The sequence below is a fragment of the Oncorhynchus keta genome, unplaced genomic scaffold, assembly GCF_023373465.1.
Source record: "Oncorhynchus keta strain PuntledgeMale-10-30-2019 unplaced genomic scaffold, Oket_V2 Un_contig_6838_pilon_pilon, whole genome shotgun sequence".
Classification (NCBI taxonomy): domain Eukaryota; kingdom Metazoa; phylum Chordata; class Actinopteri; order Salmoniformes; family Salmonidae; genus Oncorhynchus; species Oncorhynchus keta.
Window position 1 is genome coordinate 16,382 of NW_026289094.1, and position 17,899 is coordinate 34,280.

The window sequence follows — 17,899 nt, forward strand, 5'->3', positions numbered from 1 at the left end:
CTGTACTCTGTGGGAAGGTTAGTTAGGACTCAGCCTGTACTCTGTGGGAAGGTTAGTTAGGACTCAGCCTGTACTCTGTGGGAAGGTTAGTTAGGACTCAGCCTGTACTCTGTGGGAAGGTTAGGTTAGTTAGGACTCAGCCTGTACTCTGTGGGAAGGTTAGTTAGGACTCAGCCTGTACTCTGTGGGAAGGTTAGGTTAGTTAGGACTCAGCCTGTACTCTGTGGGAAGGTTAGTTAGGGCTCAGCCTGTACTCTGTGGGAAGGTTAGTTAGGACTCAGCCTGTACTCTGTGGGAAGGTTAGTTAGGACTCAGCCTGTACTCTGTGGGAAGGTTAGTTAGGACTCAGCCTGTACTCTGTGGGAAGGTTAGTTAGGACTCACTGTACTCTGTGGAAGGTTAGTTAGGACTCAGCCTGTACTCTGTGGGAAGGTTAGTTAGGACTCAGCCTGTACTCTGTGGGAAGGTTAGTTAGGACTCAGCCTGTACTCTGTGGGAAGTTAGTTAGGACTCAGCCTGTACTCTGTGGAAAGGTTAGGTTAGTTAGGGCTCAGCCTGTACTCTGTGGGAAGGTTAGTTAGGACTCAGCCTGTACTCTGTGGGAAAGGTTAGTTAGGACTCAGCCTGTACTCTGTGGGAAGTTTAGGTTAGTTAGGACTCAGCCTGTACTCTGTGGGAAGGTTAGGTTAGTTAGGACTCAGCCTGTACTCTGTGGGAAAGGTTAGTTAGGACTCAGCCTGTACTCTGTGGGAAGTTTAGGTTAGGGCTCAGCCTGTACTCTGTGGGAAGGTTAGGTTAGTTAGGACTCAGCCTGTACTCTGTGGGAAGGTTAGGTTAGTTAGGACTCAGCCTGTACTCTGTGGGAAGGTTAGTTAGGACTCAGCCTGTACTCTGTGGGAAGGTTAGGTTAGTTAGGACTCACTCTCTGTGGGAAAGGTTAGGACTCAGGTACTCTGTGGGAAGGTTAGTTAGGACTCAGCCTGTACTCTGTGGGAAGGTTAGGTTAGTTAGGACTCAGCCTGTACTCTGTGGAAGGTTAGGTACTCTGTGGGAAGTTAGGGCTCAGCCTGTACTCTGTGGAAGCCTGTTAGTTAGGGCTCAGCCTGTACTCTGTGGGAAGGTTAGGGCCTGTTCATGGCTGCTGTGGGCTCAGCCCTTTAACTCCACCTGTACAGTGTAGTGTCTGTGGGAAGCAGGTAGTTACTGCGGTACTCTGATCGACTGGACTGGACTGTAAATCAGAGGAAAGAGCATTCATCTGTTCAGCCAGGTCTAGGGGTCTGTGGGAAGGGGGTCAGGTACTATGACTTACTGCTGTGGGAAGGTTAGTTAGGACTCAGCCTGACTCTGTGGGAACTGTTAGGATCAGCCTGTAGAAGGTCTGTTAGGACTCAGCCTGTACTCATCAGTCTGTCTAGCTTAGGACTCAGGTACTCAAGAGCCTGTACTCTGAGTTAGGTCTGACTCGACTCAGCCTGTACTCTGTGGGACAGTTAGATCAGCCTGTACTAGAAGGTCTGTTACTCTGCTAGGACTCAGCCTGTACTCTAGGGGTCAGGGACTCAGCCTGTACTCAAGGACTTACTGCGGTCTGTACTCTGTGGGAAGGTTAGTTAGGACTCAGCCTGACTCTGTAGATTAGTTAGGACTCAGCCTGTACTCTGTGGGAAGGTTAGTTAGGACTCAGCCTGTACTCTGTGGGAAGGTTGTTAGGACTCAGCCTGTCTGTGGGAAGGTTAGGTTAGGGACTCAGCCACTCTGTGGGAAGGGTTCAGGTACTCAAGACTTACTAGGACTCAGCCTGTACTCTAGGACTCGACTCTGGACTCAGCCTGTACTCTGTGGGAAGGTTAGGTTAGTTAGGACTCAGCCTGTACTCTGTGGGAAGGGTTCTGTTACTCTGCTCTATCAGGTCTAGGGCTCAGCCTGTACTCTGTGGGAAGTTAGTTAGGACTCAGCCTGTACTCTTAGGGTTGCGTACTCTGATCTGTTCATGGCTGCTGTGGGACTGTAGATCAGTAGAAGGTCTGTTCGACTGGTGGACTTCTCATTCATCTATCAGGTCTAGGGGTCAGGGGTCAGGTACAAGACTTACTGCGGTCTGATCGACTGGTGGACAGTAGATCAGTAGAAGGTCTGTTACTCTGTTCTATCAGGTCTAGGATGTCCTCCATCCATTTCACCATCTCTGAAACACAGGTACAGAGTACAGAGGTTAGATACACAGCTAGGTACAGAGTACAGACATGGGTTAGATACACTGCTAGGTACTGAGTACAGACATGGGTTAGATACACAGCTGGAACAGTACAGACATCAGATACAGCTGGAAGAGTCTGTTACTCTGCAAACCACCCTATCAGGTCGACAGGGTTAGATACACAGCTAGGTACAGAGTACAGACATGGGTTAGATACACAGCTTGGTACAGAGTACAGACATGGGTTAGATACACAGCTAGGTACAGAGTACAGACAGTTAGATACACAGCTAGGACAGAGTCATGGGTTAGATACACAGCTAGGTACAGAGTACAGACATGGGTTAGATACACCAGGACAGAGTACAGACATGGGTTAGATCTAGGTACTACAGACATGGGTTAGATGCACCTACCAGTACAGACATGGGTTAGATCACCATACAGAGTCTGATACACAGCTAGGTACAGAGTACAGACATGGGTTAGATACACAGCTAGGTACAGAGTACAGACATGGTTAGATGTACAGAGTACAGACATGGGTTAGTTTAACACCCCTGGCTCTAGAACACCCTAAAACACTCTAAACCACCCTAGAACACCCTGGAACACTCCAAACCACCCTGGATCACCTAAACCACCCTGGAACACTCTAAACCACCCTGGAACACTCTAAACCACCCTAGAACACCCTGGAACACTCTAAACCACCCTGGAACACTCTAAACCACCCTGGAACACTCTAAACCACCCTGGAACACTCTAAACCACCCTGGAACACTCTGGAACACTCCAAACCACCCTGGAACACTCTAAACCACCCTGGAACACTCTAAACCACCCTGGAACACTCCAAACCACCCTGGAACACTCCAAACCACCCTGGAACACTCTAAACCACCCTGGAACACTCTAAACCACCCTGGAACACTCTAAACCACCCTGGAACACTCCAAACCACCCTGGAACACTCCAAAACACCCTGGAACACTCCAAACCACCCTGGAACACTCTAAACCACCCTGGAACACTCTAAACCACCCTGGAACACTCTAAACCACCCTGGAACAGTGTAAAACACCCTAAAACATCAAGAAAATGGAATAACACCCAGAACACATCTAGAACACTTGTACCTTGCTGCCACGACGACAGACTGGCGCTGACCAAACAGAGTGAAGGAATGAGGAACTCCCCACTCATCCTCACTCTCCCTGATCTGAGGACACAGACACAGGTTGGATCAGAGGAGAGTGACCTCTACTAATTTACAGCTGTGTCATGTTATCTGAAGCTAACAGCATGGGGCCAGCTTCCCGGACACACATTAAGTCTAATCCTGGAATAAATGTTTTCTCTATATATCTGGCGTTTTTGGACGAGGCTTAATGTGTGTCCAGGAAACTGGCCCATAATGTAATGGTTAAGGTTCTGGAGACTCTTACTGTCATGCCGTAGAGAGGCAGCTGGCCGTGAACTTTGAACTGGTTGTCTGCTGTCATACCTCTGCTGGTGTACACCAGGGAATCACTGAACTGGAGGAGGAGAGGAACACAGAGATATAATGAGACATCACTGAACTGGAGGAGGAGAGAGAGGGAGGAACACAGAGATATAATGAGACATCACTGAACTGGAGGAGGAGAGAGAGAGGAACACAGAGATATAATGAGGAACTGGAGGAGAGAGAGGGAGGAACACAGAGATATAATGAGACATCACTGAACTGGAGGAGGAGAGAGAGAGGGAGGAACACAGAGATATAATGAGACATCACTGAACTGGAGGAGGAGAGAGAGGGAGGAACACAGAGATATAATGAGACATCACTGAACTGGAGGAGGAGAGAGAGAGAGGGAGGAACACAGAGATATAATGAGACATCACTGAACTGGAGGAGGAGAGAGAGAGGGAGGAACACAGAGATATAATGAGACATCACTGAACTGGAGGAGGAGAGAGAGAGAGGGAGGAACACAGAGATATAATGAGACATCACTGAACTGGAGGAGGAGAGAGAGGGAGGAACACAGAGATATAATGAGACATCACTGAACTGGAGGAGGAGAGAGAGAGGGAGGAACACAGAGATATAATGAGACATCACTGAACTGGAGGAGGAGAGAGAGAGGGAGGAACACAGAGATATAATGAGACATCACTGAACTGGAGGAGGGAGAGAGAGGGAGGAACACAGAGATATAATGAGACATCACTGAACTGGAGGAGGAGAGAGAGGGAGGAACACAGAGATATAATGAGACATCACTGAACTGGAGGAGGAGAGAGAGGGAGGAACACAGAGATATAATGAGACATCACTGAACTGGAGGAGGAGAGAGAGAGGGAGGAACACAGAGATATAATGAGACATCACTGAACTGGAGGAGAGAGAGAGAGAGGGAGGAACACAGAGATATAATGAGACATCACTGAACTGGAGGAGGAGAGAGAGGGAGGAACACAGAGATATAATGAGACATCACTGAACTGGAGGAGAGAGAGAACACAGAGATATAATGAGACATCACTGAACTGGAGGAGGAGAGAGAGAGGAGGAACACAGAGATATAATGAGACATCACTGAACTGGAGGAGGAGAGAGAGAGGGAGGAACACAGAGATATAATGAGACATCACTGAACTGGAGGAGGAGAGAGGGAGGAACACAGAGATATAATGAGACATCACTGAACTGGAGGAGGAGAGAGAGAGGGAGGAACACAGAGATATAATGAGACATCACTGAACTGGAGGAGGAGAGAGAGGAGGAACACAGAGATATAATGAGACATCACTGAACTGGAGGAGGAGAGAGAGGGAGGAACACAGAGATATAATGAGACATCACTGAACTGGAGGAGGAGAGAGAGGGAGGAACACAGAGATATAATGAGACATCACTGAACTGGAGGAGGAGAGAGAGAGGGAGGAACACAGAGATATAATGAGACATCACTGAACTGGAGGAGGAGAGAGAGGGAGGAACACAGAGATATAATGAGACATCACTGAACTGGAGGAGGAGGAGAGAGGGAGGAACACAGAGATATAATGAGACATCACTGAACTGGAGGAGGAGAGAGAGGGAGGAACACAGAGATATAATGAGACATCACTGAACTGGAGGAGGAGAGAGAGAGGGAGGAACACAGAGATATAATGAGACATCACTGAACTGGAGGAGGAGAGAGAGAGAGGAACACAGAGATATAATGAGACATCACTGAACTGGAGGAGGAGAGAGGAGGAACACAGAGATATAATGAGACATCACTGAACTGGAGGAGGAGGAGAGGGAGGAACACAGAGATATAATGAGACATCACTGAACTGGAGGAGGAGGAGAGAGGGAGGAACACAGAGATATAATGAGACATCACTGAACTGGAGGAGGAGAGAGAGGGAGGAACACAGGATATAATGAGACATCACTGAACTGGAGGAGAGAGAGAGGGAGGAACACAGAGATATAATGAGACATCACTGAACTGGAGGAGGAGAGAGAGGGAGGAACACAGAGATATAATGAGACATCACTGAACTGGAGGAGGAGAGAGAGGGAGGAACACAGAGATATAATGAGACATCACTGAACTGGAGGAGGAGAGAGAGAGGGAGGAACACAGAGATATAATGAGACATCACTGAACTGGAGGAGGAGGAGAGAGAGGGAGGAACACAGAGATATAATGAGACATCACTGAACTGGAGGAGGAGAGAGAGAGGGAGGAACACAGAGATATAATGAGACATCACTGAACTGGAGGAGGAGAGAGAGAGGGAGGAACACAGAGATATAATGAGACATCACTGAACTGGAGGAGGAGAGAGAGAGAGGGAGGAACACAGAGATATAATGAGACATCACTGAACTGGAGGAGGAGAGAGAGAGGAACACAGAGATATAATGAGACATCACTGAACTGGAGGAGGAGAGAGAGAGGGAGGAACACAGAGATATAATGAGACATCACTGAACTGGAGGAGGAGAGAGAGAGGAACACAGAGATATAATGAGACATCACTGAACTGGAGGAGGAGAGAGAGGAGGGGAGGAACACAGAGATATAATGAGACATCACTGAACTGGAGGAGGAGAGAGAGGGAGGAACACAAAGATATAATGAGACATCACTGAACTGGAGGAGGAGAGAGAGGGAGGAACACAGAGATATAATGAGACATCACTGAACTGGAGGAGGAGAGAGAGAGGAACACAGAGATATAATGAGACATCACTGAACTGGAGGAGGAGAGAGAGAGGGAGGAACACAGAGATATAATGAGACATCACTGAACTGGAGGAGGAGAGAGAGAGAGGAACACAGAGATATAATGAGACATCACTGAACTGGAGGAGGAGGAGAGAGGGAGGAACACAGAGATATAATGAGACATCACTGAACTGGGAGGAGGAGAGAGAGAGGGAGGAACACAGAGATATAATGAGACATCACTGAACTGGAGGAGGAGAGAGAGAGGGAGGAACACAGAGATATAATGAGACATCACTGAACTGGAGGAGGAGGAGAGAGGGAGGAACACAGGAGATATAATGAGACATCACTGAACTGGAGGAGGAGAGAGAGGGAGGAACACAGAGATATAATGAGACATCACTGAACTGGAGGAGGGAGAGAGGGAGGAACACAGAGATATAATGAGACATCACTGAACTGGAGGAGGAGAGAGAGAGAGGAGGAACACAGAGATATAATGAGACATCACTGAACTGGAGGAGGGAGAGAGAGGGAGGAACACAGAGATATAATGAGACATCACTGAACTGGAGGAGGGAGAGAGAGAGGAGGAACACAGAGATATAATGAGACATCACTGAACTGGAGGAGAGAGAGAGGGAGGAACACAGAGATATAATGAGACATCACTGAACTGGAGGAGGAGGAGAGAGGGAGGAACACAGAGATATAATGAGACATCACTGAACTGGAGGAGGAGAGAGAGAGGGAGGAACACAGAGATATAATGAGACATCACTGAACTGGAGGAGGAGAGAGAGAGGGAGGAACACAGAGATATAATGAGACATCACTGAACTGGAGGAGGAGGAGAGAGGGAGGAACACAGAGATATAATGAGACATCACTGAACTGGAGGAGGAGAGAGAGAGGGAGGAACACAGAGATATAATGAGACATCACTGAACTGGAGGAGGAGGAGAGAGAGAGGAACACAGAGATATAATGAGACATCACTGAACTGGAGGAGGAGAGAGAGAGGGAGGAACACAGAGATATAATGAGACATCACTGAACTGGAGGAGGAGAGAGAGAGGGAGGAACACAGAGATATAATGAGACATCACTGAACTGGAGGAGGGAGAGAGGGAGGAACACAGAGATATAATGAGACATCACTGAACTGGAGGAGGAGGAGAGAGGGAGGAACACAGAGATATAATGAGACATCACTGAACTGGAGGAGAGAGAGGGAGGAACACAGAGATATAATGAGACATCACTGAACTGGAGGAGGAGAGAGAGGGAGGAACACAGAGATATAATGAGACATCACTGAACTGGAGGAGAGAGAGGGAGGAACACAGAGATATAATGAGACATCACTGAACTGGAGGAGAGAGAGGGAGGAACACAGAGATATAATGAGACATCACTGAACTGGAGGAGGAGAGAGAGAGGGAGGAACACAGAGATATAATGAGACATCACTGAACTGGAGGAGGAGAGAGAGGGAGGAACACAGAGATATAATGAGACATCACTGAACTGGAGGAGGAGAGAGAGGAGGAACACAGAGATATAATGAGACATCACTGAACTGGAGGAGGAGAGAGAGAGGGAGGAACACAGAGATATAATGAGACATCACTGAACTGGAGGAGGAGAGAGAGGGAGGAACACAGAGATATAATGAGACATCACTGAACTGGAGGAGGAGACTGGAGAGAGGAGGAACACAGAGATATAATGAGACATCACTGAACTGGAGGAGAGAGAGAGGGAGGAACACAGAGATATAATGAGACATCACTGAACTGGAGGAGAGAGAGAGAGAGGGAGGAACACAGAGATATAATGAGACATCACTGAACTGGAGGAGGAGAGAGAGAGGGAGGAACACAGAGATATAATGAGACATCACTGAACTGGAGGAGGAGAGAGAGAGGGAGGAACACAGAGATATAATGAGACATCACTGAACTGGAGGAGGAGAGAGAGAGGGAGGAACACAGAGATATAATGAGACATCACTGAACTGGAGGAGGAGGAGAGAGGGAGGAACACAGAGATATAATGAGACATCACTGAACTGGAGGAGGAGAGAGAGGGAGGAACACAGAGATATAATGAGACATCACTGAACTGGAGGAGGAGAGAGAGAGAGGAACACAGAGATATAATGAGACATCACTGAACTGGAGGAGGAGGAGAGAGAGGGAGGAACACAGAGATATAATGAGACATCACTGAACTGGAGGAGGAGAGAGAGAGAGAGGAACACAGAGATATAATGAGACATCACTGAACTGGAGGAGGAGAGAGAGAGGGAGGAACACAGAGATATAATGAGACATCACTGAACTGGAGGAGGAGAGAGAGAGGGAGGAACACAGAGATATAATGAGACATCACTGAACTGGAGGAGGAGAGAGAGGAGGAACACAGAGATATAATGAGACATCACTGAACTGGAGGAGGAGAGAGAGAGGGAGGAACACAGAGATATAATGAGACATCACTGAACTGGAGGAGGAGGAGAGAGGGAGGAACACAGAGATATAATGAGACATCACTGAACTGGAGGAGGAGAGAGAGGGAGGAACACAGAGATATAATGAGACATCACTGAACTGGAGGAGGAGAGAGAGGGAGGAACACAGAGATATAATGAGACATCACTGAACTGGAGGAGGAGAGAGAGAGGGAGGAACACAGAGATATAATGAGACATCACTGAACTGGAGGAGGAGGAGAGAGGGAGGAACACAGAGATATAATGAGACATCACTGAACTGGAGGAGGAGAGAGAGAGGAACACAGAGATATAATGAGACATCACTGAACTGGAGGAGGAGAGAGAGAGGGAGGAACACAGAGATATAATGAGACATCACTGAACTGGAGGAGGAGAGAGGGAGGAACACAGAGATATAATGAGACATCACTGAACTGGAGGAGGAGGAGAGAGGGAGGAACACAGAGATATAATGAGACATCACTGAACTGGAGGAGGAGAGAGGGAGGAACACAGAGATATAATGAGACATCACTGAACTGGAGGAGGAGGAGAGAGGGAGGAACACAGAGATATAATGAGACATCACTGAACTGGAGGAGGAGAGAGAGAGAGGGAGGAACACAGAGATATAATGAGACATCACTGAACTGGAGGAGAGGAGAGAGGGAGGAACACAGAGATATAATGAGACATCACTGAACTGGAGGAGGAGGAGAGAGGAGGAACACAGAGATATAATGAGACATCACTGAACTGGAGGAGGAGAGAGAGGGAGGAACACAGAGATATAATGAGACATCACTGGAGGAGGAGAGAGGGAGGAACACAGAGAACTGGACTGGAGGAGGAGAGAGAGGGAGGAACACAGAGATATAATGAGACATCACTGAACTGGAGGAGGGAGAGAGGGAGGAACACAGAGATATAATGAGACATCACTGAACTGGAGGAGGAGAGAGAGAGGAGGAACACAGAGATATAATGAGACATCACTGAACTGGAGGAGGAGAGAGGAGGAACACAGAGATATAATGAGACATCACTGAACTGGAGGAGGAGAGAGAGGGAGGAACACAGAGATATAATGAGACATCACTGAACTGGAGGAGGGAGAGAGAGGGAGGAACACAGAGATATAATGAGACATCACTGAACTGGAGGAGGAGAGAGGGAGGAACACAGAGATATAATGAGACATCACTGAACTGGAGGAGGGAGAGAGAGGGAGGAACACAGAGATATAATGAGACATCACTGAACTGGAGGAGGAGAGAGAGGGAGGAACACAGAGATATAATGAGACATCACTGAACTGGAGGAGGAGAGAGAGGGAGGAACACAGAGATATAATGAGACATCACTGAACTGGAGGAGGAGAGAGAGAGAGGAGGAACACAGAGATATAATGAGACATCACTGAACTGGAGGAGGAGGAGAGAGAGGGAGGAACACAGAGATATAATGAGACATCACTGAACTGGAGGAGGAGGAGAGAGGGAGGAACACAGAGATATAATGAGACATCACTGAACTGGAGGAGAGAGAGAGAGGAACACAGAGATATAATGAGACATCACTGAACTGGAGGAGGAGGAGAGAGAGGGAGGAACACAGAGATATAATGAGACATCACTGAACTGGAGGAGGAGAGAGAGAGAGGGAGGAACACAGAGATATAATGAGACATCACTGAACTGGAGGAGGAGGAGAGAGGGAGGAACACAGAGATATAATGAGACATCACTGAACTGGAGGAGGAGAGAGAGAGGGAGGAACACAGAGATATAATGAGACATCACTGAACTGGAGGAGGAGAGAGAGAGGGAGGAACACAGAGATATAATGAGACATCACTGAACTGGAGGAGGAGAGAGAGAGGGAGGAACACAGAGATATAATGAGACATCACTGAACTGGAGGAGGAGGAGAGAGAGGGAGGAACACAGAGATATAATGAGACATCACTGAACTGGAGGAGGAGAGAGAGGGAGGAACACAGAGATATAATGAGACATCACTGAACTGGAGGAGGAGAGAGAGGGAGGAACACAGAGATATAAGAGACATCACTGAAGAGATATAATGAGAACACAGAGATATCACTGAACTGGAGGAGGAGAGAGAGGGAGGAACACAGAGATATAATGAGACATCACTGAACTGGAGGAGAGAGAGAGGGAGGAACACAGAGATATAATGAGACATCACTGAACTGGAGGAGGAGAGAGAGAGGGAGGAACACAGAGATATAATGAGACATCACTGAACTGGAGGAGGAGGGAGAGGGAGGAACACAGAGATATAATGAGACATCACTGAACTGGAGGAGGAGAGAGAGGGAGGAACACAGAGATATAATGAGACATCACTGAACTGGAGGAGGAGAGAGAGAGGGAGGAACACAGAGATATAATGAGACATCACTGAACTGGAGGAGGAGAGAGAGAGGAGGAACACAGAGATATAATGAGACATCACTGAACTGGAGGAGGAGAGAGAGAGGGAGGAACACAGAGATATAATGAGACATCACTGAACTGGAGGAGGAGGAGAGAGGGAGGAACACAGAGATATAATGAGACATCACTGAACTGGAGGAGGAGGAGAGAGGGAGGAACACAGAGATATAATGAGACATCACTGAACTGGAGGAGGAGAGAGAGGGAGGAACACAGAGATATAATGAGACATCACTGAACTGGAGGAGGAGAGAGAGGGAGGAACACAGAGATATAATGAGACATCACTGAACTGGAGGAGGAGAGAGAGAGGAGGAACACAGAGATATAATGAGACATCACTGAACTGGAGGAGGAGAGAGAGAGGGAGGAACAGAGAGATATAATGAGACATCACTGAACTGGAGGAGGAGAGAGAGGGAGGAACACAGAGATATAATGAGACATCACTGAACTGGAGGAGGAGGAGAGAGGGAGGAACACAGAGATATAATGAGACATCACTGAACTGGAGGAGGAGAGAGAGAGAGAGGAACACAGAGATATAATGAGACATCACTGAACTGGAGGAGGAGAGAGAGAGGGAGGAACACAGAGATATAATGAGACATCACTGAACTGGAGGAGGAGAGAGAGGGAGGAACACAGAGATATAATGAGACATCACTGAACTGGAGGAGGAGAGAGAGGGAGGAACACAGAGATATAATGAGACATCACTGAACTGGAGGAGGAGAGAGAGGGAGGAACACAGAGATATAATGAGACATCACTGAACTGGAGGAGGAGAGAGGGAGGAACACAGAGATATAATGAGACATCACTGAACTGGAGGAGGAGAGAGGGAGGAACACAGAGATATAATGAGACATCACTGAACTGGAGGAGGAGGAGAGAGGGAGGAACACAGAGATATAATGAGACATCACTGAACTGGAGGAGAGAGAGAGAGAGGAGGAACACAGAGATATAATGAGACATCACTGAACTGGAGGAGGAGGAGAGAGAGGGAGGAACACAGAGATATAATGAGACATCACTGAACTGGAGGAGGGAGAGAGAGGAACACAGAGATATAATGAGACATCACTGAACTGGAGGAGGAGAGAGAGAGAGAGGAACACAGAGATATAATGAGACATCACTGAACTGGAGGAGGAGGAGAGAGAGGGAGGAACACAGAGATATAATGAGACATCACTGAACTGGAGGAGGAACACAGAGATATAATGAGACATCACTGAACTGGAGGAGGAGAGAGGGAGGAACAGAGAGATATAATGAGACATCACTGAACTGGAGGAGGAGAGAGAGAGGGGAGGAACAGAGATATAATGAGACATCACTGAACTGGAGGAGGAGAGAGAGAGGGAGGAACACAGAGATATAATGAGACATCACTGAACTGGAGGAGGAGGAGAGAGAGAGGGAGGAACACAGAGATATAATGAGACCACTGAACTGGAGGAGGAGGAGAGAGAGGAGGACACAGAGATATAATGAGACATCACTGAACTGGAGGAGGAGAGAGAGAGGAACACAGAGATATAATGAGACATCACTGAACTGGAGGAGGAGGAGAGAGAGGGAGGAACACAGAGATATAATGAGACATCACTGAACTGGAGGAGGAGGAGAGAGAGAGGAACAGAGAGATATAATGAGACATCACTGAACTGGAGGAGGAGAGAGAGAGGGAGGAACACAGAGATATAATGAGACATCACTGAACTGGAGGAGGAGGAGAGAGAGAGGAACACAGAGATATAATGAGACATCACTGAACTGGAGGAGGAGAGAGAGGGAGGAACACAGAGATCTAATGAGACATCACTGAACTGGAGGAGGAGGAGAGAGAGGGAGGAACACAGAGATATAATGAGACATCACTGAACTGGAGGAGGAGGAGAGAGGGAGGAACACAGAGATATAATGAGACATCACTGAACTGGAGAGGAGGGAGGGAGGAACACAGAGATATAATGAGACATCACTGAACTGGAGGAGGAGGAGAGGGAGGAACACAGAGATATAATGAGACATCACTGAACTGGAGGAGGAGGAGAGAGAGAGAGAGGAACACAGAGATATAATGAGACATCACTGAACTGGAGGAGGAGGAGAGAGAGGGAGGAACACAGAGATATAATGAGACATCACTGAACTGGAGGAGGAGGAGAGAGGAGGAACACCGAGAGGGATAGGGTGAGTGAGGAGCAGAGGAGTCATGTGACAGGAAGTAGGAAGTAATGACTAACCAGGAAGAACATTCTTTGCTGTAGTCCTTTTCCTGAGAGCTTACTGAGACAGCCCAGTCTGATAAACTCCTGGTGACAGAAACAACAACATGCCTGGAAGTTAGATACACTAAAGGACAACATGAGGACTGATGTACTACAACTTGGAATAAATCAGTACAATTACTTGTCAAAAGCAAAGCCAGGGGAAAACTGTTCTCTTACCCTGCCAGGTATAGCCAGGTCCTGGATGCCTGTCAGATCTTTCTTCAGTTCTAGAAGCTTCTGGATGTTCTCCATCTTCATCATGGTTCCCTGAAGCTGCAGCACCATCTCTGATACATCAGCTAGGGCAGCTGGAGGAGGAGTGTTAGTACACACACCATCTCTGATATATCAGCTAGGGCAGCTGGAGGAGGAGTGTTAGTACACACACCATCTCTGATATATCAGCTAGAGGCAGCTGGAGGAGTGGTACACACACCATCTCTGATTCCCTCTCTAACACACACCATCTCTGATATATCAGCTAGGGCAGCTGGAGGAGGAGTGTTAGTACACACACCATCTCTGATATATCAGCTAGGGCAGCTGGAGGAGGTGTTCCTAGTACACACACCATCTCTGATATATCCCAGCGACCGCTGGAGGAGGAGTGTTCCATCTCTCCAGCTAAGAGGAGGGAGTGTTTCCCCTCTCTAACACACCATCTCTGATATATCAGCTAGAGGAGGAGTGTTCCTCTCTAACACACACCATCTCTGATATATCAGCGAGGAGGAGTGTTCTCTCTAACACACACCATCTCTGATATATCAGCTAGAGGAGGAGTGTTCCCTCTCTAACACACACCATCTCTGATATATCAGCTGGGGCAGCTGGAGGAGGAGTCTCTCAACACACACCATCTCTGATACATCAGCTAGAGGAGGAGTGTTCTCTCTTTATCTAACACACACCATCTCTGATATATCAGCTAGAGGAGGAGTGTTCCCTCTCTAACACACCATCTCTGATATATCAGCTGGAGGAGGAGTGTTCTCTCTCTAACACACACCATCTCTGATATATCAGCTAGAGGAGGAGTGTTCTCTCTCTAACACACACCATCTCTGATATATCAGCTAGAGGAGGAGTGTTCTCTCTCTAACACACACCATCTCTGATATATCAGCGAGAGGAGGAGTGTTCCTCTCTAACACACACCATCTCTGATATATCAGCTAGAGGAGGAGTGTTCCCTCTCTAACACACACCATCTCTGATATATCAGCGAGAGGAGGAGTGTTCCTCTCTAACACACACCATCTCTGATATATCAGCTGAGAGGAGGAGTGTTCCCTCTCTAACACACACCATCTCTGATATATCAGCGAGAGGAGGAGTGTTCTCTCTCTAACACACACCATCTCTGATATATCAGCTAGAGGAGGAGTGTTCTCTCTCTAACACACACCATCTCTGATATATCAGCTAGAGGAGGAGTGTTCTCTCTCTAACACACACCATCTCTGATATATCAGCTAGAGGAGGAGTGTTCTCTCTCTAACACACACTTAATCTCATGATATATCCAGCTAGAGAAGAGTGTTTACCCTCTCTAACACACACCATCTCTGATATCAGCTAGAGGAGAATTGTATCTCTCTATCCCCAACACACACCATCTCTGATACATCAGCTAGAGGAAGTGTTCTCTCTCTGAGATATTAACTGAGCAACTAGAGGAGCAGGGTTCTCTCTGAGATATTAACTAGACAACTAGAGGAGCAGGGTTCTCTCTGAGATATTAACTAGACAACTAGAGAGCAAGGTTCTCTCTGAGATATTAACTAGACAACTAGGGGAGCAGAGTTCTCTCTGAGATATTAACTAGACAACTAGAGGAGCAGGGTTCTCTCTGAGATATTAACTAGACAACTAGAGGAGCAGGGTTCTCTCTGAGATATTAACTAGACTACTAGAGGCAGGGTTCTCTCTCTGAGAGGGTTCTTAACTAGACAGCACTAGAGGAGCAGGGTTCTCTCTGAGATATTAACTAGACAACTAGAGGAGCAGGGTTTCTCTCTCTGAGAGGGTTCTCTCTAACTAGACAACTAGGAGCAGGGTTCTCTCTGAGATATTAACTAGACAACTAGAGGAGCAGGTTCTCTCTCTCTAGGAGCAGGGTCTCTCTTGAGATATTAACTAGACTACTAGAGGAGCAGGGTTCTCTCTCTGAGATAACTAGACAACTAGAGGAGCAGGGGTTCTCTCTGAGATATTAACTAGACTACTAGAGGGCAGGTTCTCTCTCTGAGATATTAACTAGACAACTAGAGGAGCAGGGTTCTCTCTCAGAGATATTAACTAGACAACTAGAGGAGCAGGGTTCTCTCTCTGAGATATTAACTAGACAACTAGAGGAGCAGGGTTTTCTCTAGACAACTAGAGAGAGATATTAACTAGACAACTAGAGGAGCAGGGTTCTCTCTTGAGATATTAACTAGACAACTAGGGAGCAGGGTTCTCTCTTGAGATATTAACTAGACAACTAGAGGAGCAGGGTTCTCTCTTGAGATATTAACTAGACAACTAGAGGAGCAGGGTTCTCTCTCTGAGATATTAACTAGACAACTAGAGGAGCAGGGTTCTCTCTGAGATATTAACTAGGACAGCTAGAGGAGCAGGGTTCTCTCTGAGATATTAACTAGACAACTAGAGGAGCAGGGTTCTCTCTTGAGATATTAACTAGACAACTAGAGGAGCAGGGTTCTCACAGATATAAACTAGACAACTAGAGGAGCAGGGTTCTCTCTGAGATATTAACTAGACAACTAGAGGAGCAGGGTTCTCTCTTGAGATAGAGGAGCAGGGTTCTCTCAGAACAGACAACTAGAGGAGCAGGGTTCTCTCTGAGATATTAACTAGACAACTAGAGGAGCAGGGTTCTCTCTGAGATATTAACTAGACAAGTTCTCTCTAGAGGAGCAGGGTTCTCTCTGAGATATTAACTAGACAACTAGAGGAGCAGGGTTCTCTCTGAGATATTAACTAGACAACTAGAGGAGCAGGGTTCTCTCTGAGATAACTAGACAACTAGAGGAGCAGGGTTCTCTCTTGAGATATTAACTAGACAACTAGAGGAGCAGGGTTCTCTCTTGAGATATTAACTAGACAACTAGAGGAGCAGGGTTCTCTCTGAGATATTAACTAGACAACTAGAGGAGCAGGGTTCTCTCTGAGATAACTGAACAGCTAGAGGCAGGGTTCTCTGAGATATTAACTAGACAACTAGAGGAGCAGGGTTCTCTCTGAGATATTAACTAGACAACTAGAGGAGCAGGGTTCTCTCTGAGATATTAACCAGACAACTAGAGGAGCAGGGTTCTCTCTCTGAGATATTAACTAGACAACTAGAGGAGCAGGGTTCTCTCTGAGATATTAACTAGACAACTAGAGGAGCAGGGTTCTCTCTGAGATATTAACTAGACAACTAGAGGAGCAGGGTTCTCTCTGAGATATTATAGACAACTAGGGGAGCAGGGTCTTCCTCTGGAGATATTAAGTAGAGGAGCAGGGTTCTACCTCTGCTGTCTCTGAAGTCTTGGTGTGGGGGGTAGTGTTTGCAGAGTCTCTCCAGAATCAGTTTGTAGTGCAGCAGACGATGCAGGGGGCGTAGCAGGAACATGTTCAGGGACAGGTAACACACCTTCTGCTGCTCAAACTCTCCACACAACCCTGCAGCCGCGGGAGGCACGACAGGAACGCTCTAACTCAACCAACACCTCACCGTGACGCTGCAGGAGGGACGTCCAACTGCTGCTGGGGCAGAGAGGAGAGGGGTTAGGGAGAGGAGAGGGGGTTAGGGGGAGAGAGGAGAGGGGGCTAGGGAGAGAGGTTAGGGAGAGAAGGGTTAGGGAGAGAGGAGAGGGGCTAGGGAGAGAGGCTAGGGGAGAGGAGAGGGGCTAGGAGAGGAGAGGGTTGGAGAGAGAGGAGCAGGGAGAGGAGAGGGGTTAGGGGAGAGGGGTTAGAGAGAGAGGAGAGGGGTTAGAGAGAGAGGAGAGGGGTTAGGGGGAGAGGAGAGGGTTAGGGGGAGAGGGGAGGGGGGAGGAGAGAGGGGTTAGGGGAGAGGAGAGGGGTTAGGGAGAGAGGAGAGGTAGAGAGAGAGGAGAGGTTAGGGAGAGGAGGGGAGAGGAGGAGAGGGGTTAGAGAGAGAGGAGAGGGGTTAGGGAGGAGAGGGGGGGGGAGAGGGAGCTAGAGAGAGAGGGGTTAGGGAGAGGAGAGGGGTTAGGAGA

General features: G+C 47.6%; 1 protein-coding gene across 1 annotated transcript in view; it reads right to left on the reverse strand.

The window, feature by feature from the left end:
• The window catches only part of LOC127926115 (FERM, ARHGEF and pleckstrin domain-containing protein 1-like), a gene marked incomplete at its 5' end in the record, with an annotated part of 32,282 nt that extends 14,940 nt beyond the window's left edge, over positions 1-17,342 (reverse strand). Inside the window, 6 exons of the mRNA XM_052511487.1 lie at positions 2,096-2,199; positions 3,340-3,422; positions 3,649-3,738; positions 13,644-13,712; positions 13,848-13,978; positions 17,190-17,342. Of these exons, the coding sequence (XP_052367447.1) occupies positions 2,096-2,199; positions 3,340-3,422; positions 3,649-3,738; positions 13,644-13,712; positions 13,848-13,978; positions 17,190-17,342 (630 nt within the window). The remainder of the gene's footprint in view (positions 1-2,095; positions 2,200-3,339; positions 3,423-3,648; positions 3,739-13,643; positions 13,713-13,847; positions 13,979-17,189) is intronic.
• Between the last annotated feature and the right edge of the window lie 557 nt (positions 17,343-17,899).